The sequence below is a fragment of the Camelina sativa genome, chromosome 8 (assembly GCF_000633955.1).
Source record: "Camelina sativa cultivar DH55 chromosome 8, Cs, whole genome shotgun sequence".
NCBI classification, from domain to species: Eukaryota; Viridiplantae; Streptophyta; class Magnoliopsida; order Brassicales; family Brassicaceae; genus Camelina; species Camelina sativa.
Genome location: NC_025692.1, coordinates 24,986,392 through 25,001,089, shown reverse-complemented (window position 1 = coordinate 25,001,089; position 14,698 = coordinate 24,986,392). Strand labels below are relative to the sequence as shown.

Genomic DNA, 14,698 nt, shown 5'->3' with positions numbered 1-14,698 from the left:
TGGAATGAACAAGCTGATAGTGAAACTGAGACTAGTCGTCCTCTCATTCTTTCAGATCAAGAGCAACATATACCACAAGGCAAAGAATCTCTGCATGAAAAGGTTTGTCTTTATTCATGTCTCTTACTCTTTGGTAGAATTCAAACAATGTAGAGTTGTTGTGTATGTTGACCTAAGGATGGAGATGAGTTCTTAAAAACTGATACTTTGTTTGTGCAATGCCTTCTCAGTGACATATTTCGTTTTAGTGACTTGCTTAGTTTCGTTAGATGTTGAACTGAAACACAGTTCATCTCTTACCACTCTAAGTCTAATTGCTTCTTCATGTTTCTTGTTACTGTGGACTTTGTATTACTCTGTAGTTTTATTCTCTTACATACACTTTAGCTACTCACTCCAGATATAGTTTAATCCCCTATAGCTCTCTAAAGTTTATCATAAATGTAGTAATTAGTTGATAACTAGCCAAATTTCCACATTTTGTGGTTCTGTGACAACTTTGAGATATGCTTTTTTCTGATATGCGAGTTCAGTTTTATCTTGGGAACACACATTAAGGGCTAGTTTCCAGCTTCATCTCATCCCTTTGAGCAGATCCCAATCTTGAGTCCTCCAACCGATATGATTGCCAAAGGATATATTTCATAGTATGATGATCTAATGACAATATGAATTATATTTGTGACAGAAAATACTCTCTCAAGAAAAGAAAATTCAAAAGCTTAATGAGCTGATTCGAGATCTAAGGAGGCAGTTGCTGCAATGCAGAAATGAAAATGAGGTTGAGTTGAGGGAGCTAGAAACTGAGCTTGATCAGCTGCTGTTAAGAGGTGTTTAATCCATTTTTACAGGTATATCGCTTTCCCTTGGCACATGTTTCACAGTTGCTTTCCTATTTAAAACCACTGTGAAATGGTGATGCTTGATTGAAAGCATTAATTGACTAAACAGTTTCTATTGATGAATTTTGACATTACCTATTAATTTAGGCTTTAGATATGGATGGCTAGAATTTAAGTGTCCCAACTAGTGGCTAGAATTTAAGTGTTAAGATGCACTAGGAGATACTATTGGTTATATTGGATATAATTAAGACACATGAATTTGGCGCATGTTTTCTATATTATTATCTGGGCCAGACTTATTAAAATTAGTTTTCCATATAAACTTTCATTGTTAGTTGATCAGCTACATTCATGTTTCACATGTGATTTGCTTCTTGTCTCGACATATAACCTCAGAGATGTCAATAGATCAGAAGAGTTTTAAGAGGTAATTGAGAACTATTATAAGCTGGCCAGAGATAGTACAAATTTGCTTGAAGATGAAAGGTTTTCACTCTAGATGATTCTGAGTACTGTATTCTGAATCACATTCTTGGTGTGTGTGCAGATTGAAGCTTTGTCTCTCTAACCCTCCATAAGCCTAAATCCAGATTCTTGATCAATCTAAATACCATAGCCCCTCTTTCTAAGCACTACACTTGACTGTACTTTGAAGGAGAAATCAAAGACGAATGGTCCTATTTTGAAGTACATCAAGTATGTATAGCCAAGGCATGCCATTTGGTTTATTTTTCATTTTCTTGTATTTTTATCATAATACTGAAAGTGTGGGACTACTTAGCTTGGTTGACTCAATAACTTGGACTTTTATGAAAAGACCAGATTCTGCTATAAAACTAGGACACACAAAAAAAATAGAAAAAAAGCTACAACTCAAGAAATTTTTACTTACCGAGTATTTTGTGCCCAAATCCAAATTGTACTAATTTCAGTGGAAAGACGTCCTATTTCCCCGTCGGAACTACCATATCGTACCGAATGTCCCTAGAACTTTGACCTCCTAATAGAACCCCTTCCAACTTATCTACTCCTTCTATTTCCCCCCGAATTCATACTTCTATGACTATTTCCCCATCCGTCTGGGTTTACACGGTTTTGTTAGTAAACCCGATAGAAACCCATCTTAAACCGGTATGAAAGCAATTTATAACCGGGTAACATTTAAAACCCGACCCGACTACTTCTTCTTCTCTTTTAAAACGAAAACCCCCAATTCGAACCATGGCAAGCCTTCTAACAGTCTCCAACATAGCCACAAATGGTTTCTCTCTCACCTTGTTGATTGTATTGTTGAAAGACTCCACTGAGTTGTTTTCAACATCCTCACAATAGCTGTCAATCTTGTGGAATGCCCTACACCATGTCTTTGGTTTAGTCTTCATGACATCTTCATAGACCTTGCTATCATATGCGTGAATCCTCTCCAATCTCTCTTCGTAATCTCTAGTGTTGTAGCTCCAAGCTAGATCCCAAAGCAGTTTCTTCAATTGCTTCTTGTCTGGATGAGTCTTCTTTAGGTTACCATAAATGTGCCTAACACATTTACGATGCTCAATCTTTGGTAATTCTAACTCAACAGCCTTAATCAATCCCTGAAACAAAGTTAAATTCATTAGAAACTGATCCAAATCACACAAAGCATAAAACATAACAAAAAAAAAATACCTTTTGGCGATCAGAAACCATAATGTAACCATCTCCATCACCTAACTCCAAGTCTATCTTCAGCCTATTCACAAACCAGCTCCAATTATCTGTGTTCTCAACCTGAACAACACTCCATGCTATTGGATAGATAGCATTGTCTGCATCTCTTCCTAAAGCCACCAACAACTGACCCTTAATCTTTTCCTTCAAGAAGCAACCATCAACCCCAATTAGTGGCCTGCAGGTTTTTTTCCATGTTTTCCTAAGAACATCAAAGCATACATAGAATCGCTTAAACACATCATGACCAGCGTCATTCTTCACCGTATCAATCTCTACCACAGACCCTTGATTTGCTTCCAATATCTCAGCTCCATAGTCTCGAAGACGTTCAAATTGAGTGTCATATTCACTCGCTATCCATGCCAATGCCTTTCTCCTAGCAGCTTGACATTGACCTCTCGTAGCTGATATCTTCCACTTCTCCATTATGGTCTGTTCCATCTTTAAAGGCATGTAATAATCTGGTTCTTCTCTAATCTTATCAAGAAATAACCTAGCTATGACTGGGACCTTAAACATCTCACATTCTCCATTAGGCACACAAACATGGGTGTTCGTGTACTTCGTAATCCTCCACATCGACTCATTATGAAGAGACGCAGCATAAACTTTCCATTGACATTTTCCCTTAGCACCAACACACCTAAACCCGATTCTATCTCTATCGTACCTGTATTGCTTCAGATTACAACCTGTTGCCAGTGCATAGTCAGTCACACACTCCTTAAACGTGATTCCATTGTAGAAACTCTGCCCTTTATACATTATACCATCGCCACGAACGATCGGTGTCCCCCACGCGCAGCACCACCACGACCATTACCCCCAGACTCTTCGTCACTCTCTAGATACACGTTATGACGAATCGATTCCTCCGTTTCTGTAAAATCTGTCGCAAGCTTATCGATGTGAAATTCATCTCGATCCTCGCCTTCCTCGTCGAACTCCACTCCAATAGGTGGATTAACAACAGGGACTAACGCTATCCCAAGAGCCAAGAGCAAGAGATAACAAAACGATTCGAAGAAAGAAGAATCAATTTAGGGATCTAGGGTTCGTAGATGGAAAGAGAAAAAACGATTTGGGGATTTTTGGGTTTTTTTAGGTTAAGTGATCTAATCGGGTTGTCAATTGGTTAAAAATGGTTTAATTTGGTTATTTTGGTTAATAAGAATTGTCTGTCGGTTAACTAAAACAGTAAACCGTGTTAATCGAGGTCGATGGGGAAATAGATGAGAAGGTTAATTTAATTGAGGAAATAGACATAAAAGTATTAATTCGGAGGGAATTAGAAAGAGGATATAAGCTGGAAGGGATTCTAGTAGGAGGTCAAAGTTCCAGGGATAATCGGTACGATATGGTAGTTTTGAGGGGTAAATAGTACGTCTTTCCAATTTCAGTAGTCCCCATATAAATTCTAATGGCCAAGTCATTGATAATCAAACATTATAGTTATTTATTTTAAATAGCATTCTTATAAATAAATTGTCAAATAGCATCACTTGAATGCTACGTATATAATATATGTATATTGACATCACAAAAATTTGAGGAAATGTTAGATGGATATATAACTATTCAGATGGTATTAGATCAACCCAAAACTCAAAATGTTTATTCTGAAGTAGATATGTATATTGTGTAAATGAATTCCTCAATCTTCTTCATAACATCTTCATAATTAAATCTTGATAACATCTTTTGACTTTTAATTATTAAAGAGTTTTGGAGTTTTACACCACATGAAATAGATCCGTTGTTATCGTTTCAATCTTTATGATCCTCCTCTCGCTGACCCATCTTCCACGCTCGTTATTTACGTACTTCCCATATGCATGAATTGTCAACATTATGATTCAATATAATTATTAACATCTCGCGTTTCGTTGAATATGTAAGATATATCTTGACTTTCATATTTAGGTTAAATATATAGGGGATAATTACGTTATATAAAGCACGATAATGTGACCTTGGATGCTTCAAGTTAGGGCTGCCGATCGATAAAAGTAACGATACAACTAATTAATGTCGTATGTATGTTGTGCTGGTCATATCACTTATGGCAAACATATATGAACGCTTAACAAGAATATTGACCGGGGCTTAAAAGAATGAAAATACGGTTCGAATTATCACCTTTACATTTGTTTTTTGTTTTTTTGTTGGTGATATCACGTTGGTTTTTTATTCTTCTTGTTTGACGCGATGAGCGAGGAATAACTAAATAACTAATCTCTAAAGTCAGCAATGGTAACTCTTTACCAAAAGAGAGAAAAACAACAAAAGAAAACAAAAAACAAGTCAGCATTAGTGTTTGTGAATGTGCCCACGTCGTTTACACGAATGCTATTAATTCGACAAGTCAACTAAATAGTTTTTTATCGCCAAAGATAGGATGAGAGGCAATTACGTTGCCCCACTGGTTAAGACATTGTTACTAAAGATAATCGCATAGATTGTAAAAAAAACAATAAAAAAAGAAAAAAAAAAACTAAGTAGAGAGAATACATACTCAAGTAATTTGTAATTTGTTAAGAAAATTGTTTATTTGTCCTTGTGTTGAAAGATACGATCTTCACAATGATAGTATGATCTTTGATGCATGTGATATCAAGTTGCACATTGATTGGTGCAATTAAGGGTACCCAATTTATTGAATGCTCCCTTTGCTTGTTTTCTTGAAATTGTTAATGTCGTGTCACAAAAACATGAGTTACAATGAGTATATGTATAAACTGCAGATAATGAATTTCTTTCAACGAATCTTATACTAATTGTTTAAAACAAAAATCTCTGTAACGAAAATAAGTCCACACCATCCATTCACTAGGCAGTTCACACATCCAATGATTATATATGTAATTAATCTATTATTAACCTTTTAAAAAAAGTTATGCTGCTAAAGTTGTAACGATAGCCGTTTGACTTAGCCACTCATATTATTATTATAAGTACGAAACGAATTCGAAGCTTCTTTTCATTTACATAAAGTCAGATTATTTTGGGCCAAAATAGAGAGATAAAAAAATGGGACCAAAGAACAAAGAAGTAGATTTACGAGGAAGAAGCTAATCTAAGTGCCTATAAGACTTAAAAGAAAAAAAAATTGGTCCCACCCAAATCCTAAACATTATATTCTATTTCTCGCATCTCCCACACATTCGATAACATTATCATTATACGAATTTGAATATAGAAAATAACATCATATATTATATATTATAAAACGGAGAGAGTATCATTGACGCGGACTACTATATTTTATAAATATGTTTTTTGTTCATTTAAGATTCTTACATTGATCTTTTTTTAGTTGTGGATACAATATATATGGTTGATGTAATAATATTAGTCTAATTAAGCATGATAAACTAGTTAATCTAAAGATATTGATACAATACTTTAAGATACTGATAAATACGGGCCTAACATTAATTGTAAATCCAGCCAAACATGGTATTAAATTTATTTAAATGGAATTAATTGTAATGTTGTCAACTTTCATAATACTAGCATGCAGTTGTATATATATTGTATCCGTATTCTTACGATTATAATTAAGTTATTTAAAGTTGTGAAAAAAATACAGTAGTAGATACTAATTTGTTAGACTATTTATTAAACAAGTAAAATAATAAACGTTCTTCCAAATTTCATTAAATAACTTCACATGGGAAATTAAGTCACGCTGCAAATACTAGTTTTGCTTTGGGTGTGAAGCTAAGTTGTTTTGTAGTATAGCCATTACTAACCTTGGCATCGCTATATTTATTTTTCATATTTAGTAAAATTTAATTTTATCATGTGAATCGTCATTAACACTAATACAAACTTTGGTTTTATTAGCATATAATGTTTTTAAATACTTTTATCAATATTCGATTTTTAAAAAATTGTGTGAACAATCAAGAATAATAGAACAAGCAACCATATCAAAGTTTTGTATAAGACTGATCAGGTACTGTTGGTACGATTCTTCCTTGTATATAAATAAACAGCGCAAGACAGTCACCATCTATATATCATATAGAGACTGAGAACAGTAGCATTTTACATATTCATTCAAAATCTCTAGAATTTGTCACAAACTATTGGTTTATAGAGGTTTGCAGTTGTATAGTGAAAAGTGAAAACTCCTATAATCAATCAACTGATTTGATATATAACAGATAAACACAATTGATCAGAGCTTAATTAAGATCCACCAACAGATCTGTTTATTCATATTTTCAACTACAAAACTTGACTACCAAACCTTGGACCCACTCTAAAATACTTGATGATGGGGTTTATATGATCACTTTGCTCTCTCAAACTCTCTCATCATCTCATCCTCAGTTTTCTTCCTTGTCCCCAAACTTTCAACAAGCCAAAAAAACATATACTCTAATTGAAAAGAAAAACAAAAAAAAGCAATTATGAGATTTAAGAAAATAGTGATGGGTAGTTTCGGAAGTTGCATAATTTATACTTTTGTCCCCCCTCTCATAAAACTTTTAATAAAACTAAAGGCCAGGAGGTGGTTCACCCTTTTATATATTTGGCTTGTATTTGGGGTTCTCTGTACCAATTCTGGTGTCTTGCCACTTAATTTTGTTTGTGTTTCTTCAATTTCAATTTAATTTCTTTGACTGTATATTTTTTCTTTTACTTCGAAATTATGATTTTTTTTCCGACTTTTACTACTAGTATAAACATCTAATTCAAGTTGGTTGCCATTTAATTTCTTGGTTCCATATATTAACTCTTATGAAGAAAATAAAAATAAATAATGGTTGTTCAGTTGAGTATTTAATTTGATTTCTGTGTATTAGCCATTAAACACATCTCTTGTTCTTTTCCTCCTCTATATTTAATATGCAATGAATTGGATTCCTGCAAGAAATCTACAGATTTTCTTGTGTATTTATTAAATACATTTAAGAAAATTAAATTACTGGTTTGAAGTTGAAAAGAAAAGTAATTAAAATTCGATACTCTTTGAGTCTTGAGGCATTAAAATCATCAATTAACCCATCTGATAGTATCATCTAGTAGTAGTATACTTCAATTCAAAATCTTTATGATTCTCTCTCTCTTTCTCTCTCAGTCCTTTCTCACTCATAATTAAATTAAAGCCTTAATGAAAAATCTATCTATCACCTCTTTAATATTTCTCTCTGTGTTCTTTCTTGTATATAAAGGCCTAAGCTGAAGCAATCCAACCACCAGTAAATAAGACAGAAGACTCTTCTTTGTGAGTCAAGTAACAGAGTCTTTTGAGATCACAGAAACCCTTCTCCTCAATCCGCAGGTTTCAAGGTATTTTCTCCGACCAAAACTCACTTAATTCCACTTATAAATCCTCTTCTTGTCTGAACCAATCTAATCCAATCCAATTCAATTCAACACGTACAGAAGGATGAGTCGAAGAAGTCCAAAGCTGGAACTGAAGCTGAATCTTTCGCCGCCTACGTCAAGCCAGAGGAGGATGGTTCGATCTCCAACCCGCTCTGCGACGACTTCACCGACATCACCGCCAAGCTCATGCGTCTCGTCGGAGATGAACCAGGATGAGCCGTCTGTGAGATACTCTACAAGTCCAGAGACAACCTCGATGGTTCTTGTCGGATGTCCTCGTTGTCTCATGTACGTGATGCTCTCAGAAGACGATCCTAAATGCCCTAAATGCAAAAGCACCGTTCTTCTTGATTTCCTCCACGAAAACGCTTCAAACGCAAACGCAAACGCTGCTGCTTCCTCTGGTCGCAAGACTCGAAGGAACTGAAAGAGATCATCAGTAAAATCAAAAAAAATCCTGTCTCTTTTTTTTTTAATGCCTAGTTTTCTTTTATTTATTTTTCCCTCTCTTTTTATGCGAATGTAGCTGTTGTTTTTATGAGAGTAGTGCTAATCACGCTCCACTCTAAAATCCAGAGAAGAGAAGGTACGTAGGAGATGAAATTAGGGTTAACCTATTCAAAGAAAGAGTGGAGCGCGAATAGCACTAACTTTTCTTGTTCTTTTTTATTTCTCAACATTTTTCTACCATTTGAGTTCTCTAATGGAAGAAGAATTTTTATATATAAGTGAAAACATGTGTCGTTGTCTTCGTATTCTAATTCTACTACTCTGTTTGTAGGATATGTCTAAAAGTAAGCTAAGCATCTCTCTCTCTCTGTTTCATGCTGATAATCTGATTCTTGTATGTATAAAAGAATTAGACGTTTTGTGTGTGGGTGTGTGTGTGTGTTGTTGTTGACTATATAACAAAAGTAGACATTCTTAGCGTAGCAGAAAGATTGCTTACACATCACGGAAAGGGAGATGTAAAAAAAAAATGACTTGTGAAAGATGTAGCTTGATCCTGATCCCCATAACCAAATGAAAAAAAAAGTAAAGAGAAAACTAAATAGATTCCTTGTACTTGTTGAAAAAGCAGTTCAGAAGATAGAAAGAATGGTAAAATCAAAAATTGGTTAGAGATTAGACAAGAACTCCTTATTTGGTCCCACTTGGTAACATTTGAACCCCACAAAACTCCCCAAATTCTCTTGTTTTTTTTTTTCTGAAAAAAATTAATGTATGTTTATTTTTGTTTTATGTTAACTCGAGATAGATCTCTGTTCATTCAAAAAGTCTTCAGAGTTTGTAAGCTAATCACAGGCCTAACAAAAAGCTGAATTTTTACTTTTTCCTGCAAAAGAATCCATAACTAGATTGTGTCCTGAGCAATTGCATGGTTTGATTTAAGACAAAAGCAGACAAATCTAGAAAACTGGTTTGCAAGAAAGGTGATAAAAGTTGTAAAACTAACAGAGTTAGATAAGGTGCTTCTAAACATGAAACACCTTATAAAACTACAAACAGAGTGCATTATATAAAAAAAAAAAAAAAAATGCCGACGAAGAAAGATGAGAGCTGGTAAAAAAATCAAAGAGGAAAGTAGTTCAGAGCATTAAAATTAAAAATAAATAAAAAACAGAGGAAGGTGCTTGAATTTATATATATAAATATACACATATTTTTGGTAACAGCTGTTCAAAATGTTAAGATTTAGAGATCATTAAAACCAAAATATAAATGCAATAGTAATTGAGACAGTTGAGAATTGTAATGAGCGTTACGTCAGATTATAAATACGAATTTAATTCCACCTTCATTGCTCTCTTTCTCGCTCACCTCTTCAAAGAAACAAAGAAATATAATTATTATTATCATGAATTCATGATCATCATGATGATGCTACGATTTTTCTTTTTTTCTTTCTCTTCTTCTTCTTATTTTTATTTTTAAAATTTTATTTTGTTTTGGGGGGTCATTACACTAGTTGCCATGTCTTTAAAAGAAGGAACTCCATTTCTCTTCTTATCATTCACTAAATGCCACCTTTCTGTTGCCGCTTTCCAATTTTAGTAATCTCATCTTTCAAAGCTCCATGTTCCCTTGTTCAATTCTTACTTCCTACCTCTCCTTTTCTCTCAATTATCGCCGGTTCTTTGCTTTGATTAACGTTTCTACCTTCATAGAGTCATAATTTTATAACCCCACATAGAACCAAACCAGCTAGATGGTATTAACATCGTTTTGGTTATTGGAAACAGACATCAACCAAAGTGTATACATATTTAGTTTCTTGATGTGCAACGTTTGTAAAGATAGGTTATTTAATTTGTAGAGAACTTTAACGCTGGTGAAGAGACTATTCGTTAACGCATTATACCCTTTCGGTCTCTGGTCCGACTAAAACTACGAATCTAAGGTTGCTGAAGAGTCATCCATTAATTAACGAAGAGTGGTTACGACTTATGATAAGAATTAGGAGATTGCTGTTCTTGCATGTTAAAACTACTAGTTCCATCTACTAAATAAGTCATCTAATCATACTCATGCTGGATATCAGAGGAGTATATGTATGAATTTCATTGATGACGACGAGTAGCCATGAGTGTGATGTAAAGACGAGTATATAAATTGGCCTTTGGAGGGAGAGAGACAAGAGTAGTAGTAGATTTGGTGTGGGCCCATTTGTAAGGAAGAGGCCCACCTAAGATATTTGAGGACCAAGAGGAATTAGATCAACAAAATACACAACGCAAAACTATTATCGCAATTCGCATGCAATTGCACGTTCACATATACGAAAAAGCATGCAAAAATCCATCCGTACTTTGTAATTTGACTTGTGATAAGTTTTATTGAAGGATAAAATGTCCATAATTAATTAGTTTCGAGTTTTCAGACTCTTTGGATATGTCCAAATACAAATATAATATAGGATAATTTACAAATGTATTACTTAGATACGTATCTCCACTCAGTTCCACGTACTAAAGTCTTCGCCCACACAATTCGGTGCCCCATGATGTTGTTATATTAGGAGTAGGACTAGTCACAGTCGTATGTATATCTACGAAAAATTAGGTATCTGGATCCACTTATATATCAGCAATATTAAAACATAATCATTCTTCTTCTTCTTTTTTTGTGTCGACAACATAAACATACAATATGCGGATAGAGATGACATATTACAAGTAGTGATCATCTAAATATATTATTAATATATATAGTGTTTATGATCACATTTATATTGAATTAGCCGGATGCTATTGTTGCCCGAGGCCTAAGCTTGATTTTCAAATCCTATTACACTTTAAGATGATCCTTTTCTTTAAAAAATAAAAAACCCTTCAAAGATTTGACCAAGCTTTAAAGAGGGTATGCCATAGTTTTGATTTCTCTATATTTGTTTTTTTATACTTAATCAATTAATTATTGCGTCTTCAAATGCATTTAAACTTGAGTAGTTGAAATCTTATGATGCTGTTCTTTATTGTGAGGGCAGTACACATTTAAGCTTCGATAGTTTTCTATTGTATATCTCCTACTTTCTTCTAAAGTCTCACTGGCAGCTTTCATATCAATTTATATGGGGAGCAATACTGTCAGACAATTAAAGTTTTGGATTGTTGTTATTAATTTCTTGTAAAATCACTAATCATCAAAGCGATGAATAGAAATACATAGATTAGAGAAGGGTTAAGGCACTGGATGTTAAACATTAACATTCGCAACAGTAATCAGTACTAATAATAAATTTATATATATGAAAAGAGTACTGTTTGGATATTTCCTAGTCAAAGACTCAGTTGGTCGACGAATTTGTCTCTATGTAGTTCGAAGAATCAAAGGAAGTGGTGTTGTTGTACAGGTTATGATAGTAGAGTGAGAGATTCTAATAACCAGAACCTGAGGTTTCAAAGCAAACGCCATTTATTAGGCTAATATGTTATTCTCTCTTGTGTGATTTTTTGCTCTCTGATGTAGCAAAGCTAATAAATAATAATGAAAGCTGTTTACCAACAACAAAGTCACTCCAGAAGACCTTCCTCTGCCTAAACGTTCTTCCAAATGCCAAATCCAATTCTAACCTCTAAGTATATATATTTTTGGGCTTTTCATTGGGCCTATAGCTTCATGTAAAAAGAGTATTTACCTCGATCCAGTACGGAGAACTTTATATGAGTTTTTTTTTTCCTACATATATTTGTAGTTTTTTTTTTGTATTAATGATTCATTTATTTTCACCTGTACTATAATATATTAAGAAACATGATAATTCGGGTTGCTATTTATAGAAGGATTTAGGATATGTATAATATTCTTGAGTATATTTGTTAATAATTACGATAGTATATACTTATGGAAAGTAGATTAATTAGGTTATCGTTTTATTCTTTATATAAACATTTGTAATCTCCATTGTATATTTCATTAGAGTATACTATTTGCTAAACACTAAAGGTGTTCTTCTCTCATCAACCTTCTACACTTTTGAGGCAAAACGGTTACAACGTTTTTGGCAGAAGAACAAAAAAAATCGGCATCCCAAGAAATGCAACGTTACGTTCCTAAACAGAGAGAGACTTTCTTTAAAATAAAAAAAGAAGCTTCTTTTTGAAGCAATCCCAAACTTCTTCTCTTCTTATCCCACATCTCCTTTAATCATTTCAATCTAACTATCATCTCTCTCGCTCTCTCTCATTTGCAGTTTTTCTGAATCTCATTCTAAAACTAATTTGGTTTCTTCTTCTTATTTTCTTATGCTCTGAACGAACCGGTTTATCCGGGTTTTGGATTTGATTCAAGACTTTATATAACACTAAATTCTGTTAGTTGATCTAAGATGCTTGGAGACTTCATTACAAGAATCATAATGTGAGAGACCCTCTCTATCTCTTCTCCTTCCTTCATCTTGTAATTTTTTTTTTTGGCAATTTTCGTCTTCCCTCTCTTAGATTTTCGGAATTTTTTTGTAGATTGCTTGTGGGTTACGCGTACCCAGCATATGGATGCTACAAAAGCGTGGAAAAGAAAAAGCTTGAGATTCACGAACTTAGACACTGGTGCAAATATTGGTAACTCTTTACCAATAGTTAGATAAAGAAGATTCCTTTTTTTTTCTTATGGATAAGGAATTTCATTCTCTTAAATCCTAATCAAAAATCATATATTCGGTTTGCAGGATCTTGGTTGGTCTTCTTACAGTGTTTGAAAGAATAGGAGACATCACTGTATCATGGTTAGTAGTAGCCAGAAATTTACAAACCTCCATCCATCAATTGTTCCTTTGTTACAAAACCTTCTGATTCATCTTGCAGGTTACCATTCTACGGCGAGATCAAAATCGCTCTTCTCATCTATCTATGGTACCCAAAATCACAGGTACAATGCAAGTAAGCAAAATCTCATGAACATTCGTTTTTCTAATTCACACAAAAACCAATATTTCATTCTCCTTTTCTCCGGTTTCTAACAGGGAATTAGCTACGTCTACGAAACACTAGTATGTCCGTATATGACTAAGCATCAGTCAGACATCGATCAGGGGATCACTATTTTAAGGATCAGAGGACATTTAGTTATCGTTCAACTATGGCAATGTGGCTACCATTGGACTCTTCAAATCTTTAGGCATCTCCAACAACAATTCGTCATCCATAAGGTAAAAAAAAACAAACAGAATTGCTGTATTAGACAAACCACTCTTACCAAACTGCATTCACTTGTTTTGTCTGCAGAATAATAACGGATCAAAGTCAAAAGACAGACAACAAACATTTATGTTCCTCCGTTAAAGCTATTAGCAGAAGAAGGTGCAGCTACTACTTCTAATCCCACAATCTCAATAACCAAATTGTAAACCGACGGTTCACCGAAATTGCAATAACAAAACCAATTTTGTAACACTTTTTTTTATTGTAATATCAAACAGTTTTGTGTTCAATTCTTGAAAAACTCCAAATGTATTCACAAATCAAAAAAAACTATTTGACAATCAAAGGAACACGAATCGACTGAAAAATCCAATCAAACACACGTTTCAAGAACTGTAACCCGGCGGAGATTTGAAGCCAAACGCGGCGGAAGAATTGAGAACCAGGAGAATCGTCGGAAGAAGTCAAAGCCGTTGGTTGAAGATAAGACAGAGCAGCTTGCTTAACGAGACGATTACGAATCGAGATATCTCCGACGGATGAAATAACCGGAGAGCAGCTACCGTGAAAAATCATCGGTAAAGCGAGCGACGAGTTACTCGGAGAAGAAGAGGAGATGATGTCTCTGAGAGACGTGTAGGCCACGAAAGAAGATGGTTTTGTGGTGATCAGGTCGTAGTCGAAGGAAGACGGCGGCGTTGAAGCGATGTCGAAAGGGATTTCTTGAGTGTTCGAAGTCGTCATGGTGGGGATGGATTTTGTACGGCGGAGTGGTGTTACCGGAGATTGTGACGGCGGAATAATCTCCATTAAAGTCTTCTTCTTCGTCTTCTCTTTTTGGGTTTATGTGAATATATGTGTGGCTGATTGGGTTTTGTTCTTCTTCTGAGTTCAATTATTGAAGTCTATGATTTGAACATTTGTCACTATCTTTGTGTGTGTATTTTATTTATTTTTTATTATTAAAGAGAGACGTTTACTTTCTTTTTATTTGTATTTTTTTCTGAATTATTGTTTTGGTTGGAAGAGAGACAAATTTATGAAAATATAAATTATCATTGTTTACTACTTTTTGTCCATTTTTCTATTTTTGATATGAGTTTCTCTTCAATTTTATAACATAAACAATTCAAGAGGGACAGATTTTTATAGTAAGATTTA

The 14,698-nt window shown here is 34.1% G+C and overlaps 5 protein-coding genes and 1 long non-coding RNA gene across 6 annotated transcripts in view; 3 read left to right on the top strand and 3 right to left on the bottom strand.

Annotated features, from left to right (window-relative positions):
- Positions 7 to 1,719, top strand: LOC104708482. The gene is made up of 3 exons (XR_754771.2): positions 7 to 102; positions 689 to 851; positions 1,393 to 1,719. It is a non-coding gene; the product is annotated as an uncharacterized LOC104708482 (long non-coding RNA).
- Positions 1,931 to 3,541, bottom strand: LOC104709915. The gene is made up of 2 exons (XM_010426456.1): positions 2,511 to 3,541; positions 1,931 to 2,437 (listed from the first exon to the last, which is right to left on the bottom strand). The coding sequence occupies exons 1-2, from the start codon at positions 3,318 to 3,320 to the stop codon at positions 1,931 to 1,933; spliced, it is 1,317 nt and encodes a 438-aa protein (XP_010424758.1). The 5' UTR covers positions 3,321 to 3,541.
- LOC104708481 lies at positions 7,956 to 8,626 on the top strand. Its single transcript, XM_010425061.1, has one exon. The coding sequence runs from the start codon at positions 7,960 to 7,962 to the stop codon at positions 8,323 to 8,325; it is 366 nt and encodes a 121-aa protein (XP_010423363.1). The 5' UTR covers positions 7,956 to 7,959; the 3' UTR covers positions 8,326 to 8,626.
- Positions 12,347 to 13,827, top strand: LOC104708479 (HVA22-like protein j). The gene is made up of 6 exons (XM_010425059.1): positions 12,347 to 12,758; positions 12,860 to 12,958; positions 13,066 to 13,122; positions 13,202 to 13,265; positions 13,360 to 13,545; positions 13,622 to 13,827. Exons 1-6 carry the CDS (start codon positions 12,727 to 12,729, stop codon positions 13,676 to 13,678), a joined length of 495 nt encoding a protein of 164 aa, XP_010423361.1. The 5' UTR covers positions 12,347 to 12,726; the 3' UTR covers positions 13,679 to 13,827.
- Positions 13,730 to 14,467, bottom strand: LOC104708480. The gene has a single exon (XM_010425060.2). The coding sequence runs from the start codon at positions 14,345 to 14,347 to the stop codon at positions 13,868 to 13,870; it is 480 nt and encodes a 159-aa protein (XP_010423362.1). The 5' UTR covers positions 14,348 to 14,467; the 3' UTR covers positions 13,730 to 13,867.
- Positions 14,603 to 14,698, bottom strand: part of LOC104709914 — a 925-nt gene continuing 829 nt past the window's right edge. The window contains exon 2 of the mRNA XM_010426455.2: positions 14,603 to 14,642. Coding sequence (XP_010424757.1) covers positions 14,603 to 14,642 — 40 coding nt within the window. The remainder of the gene's footprint in view (positions 14,643 to 14,698) is intronic.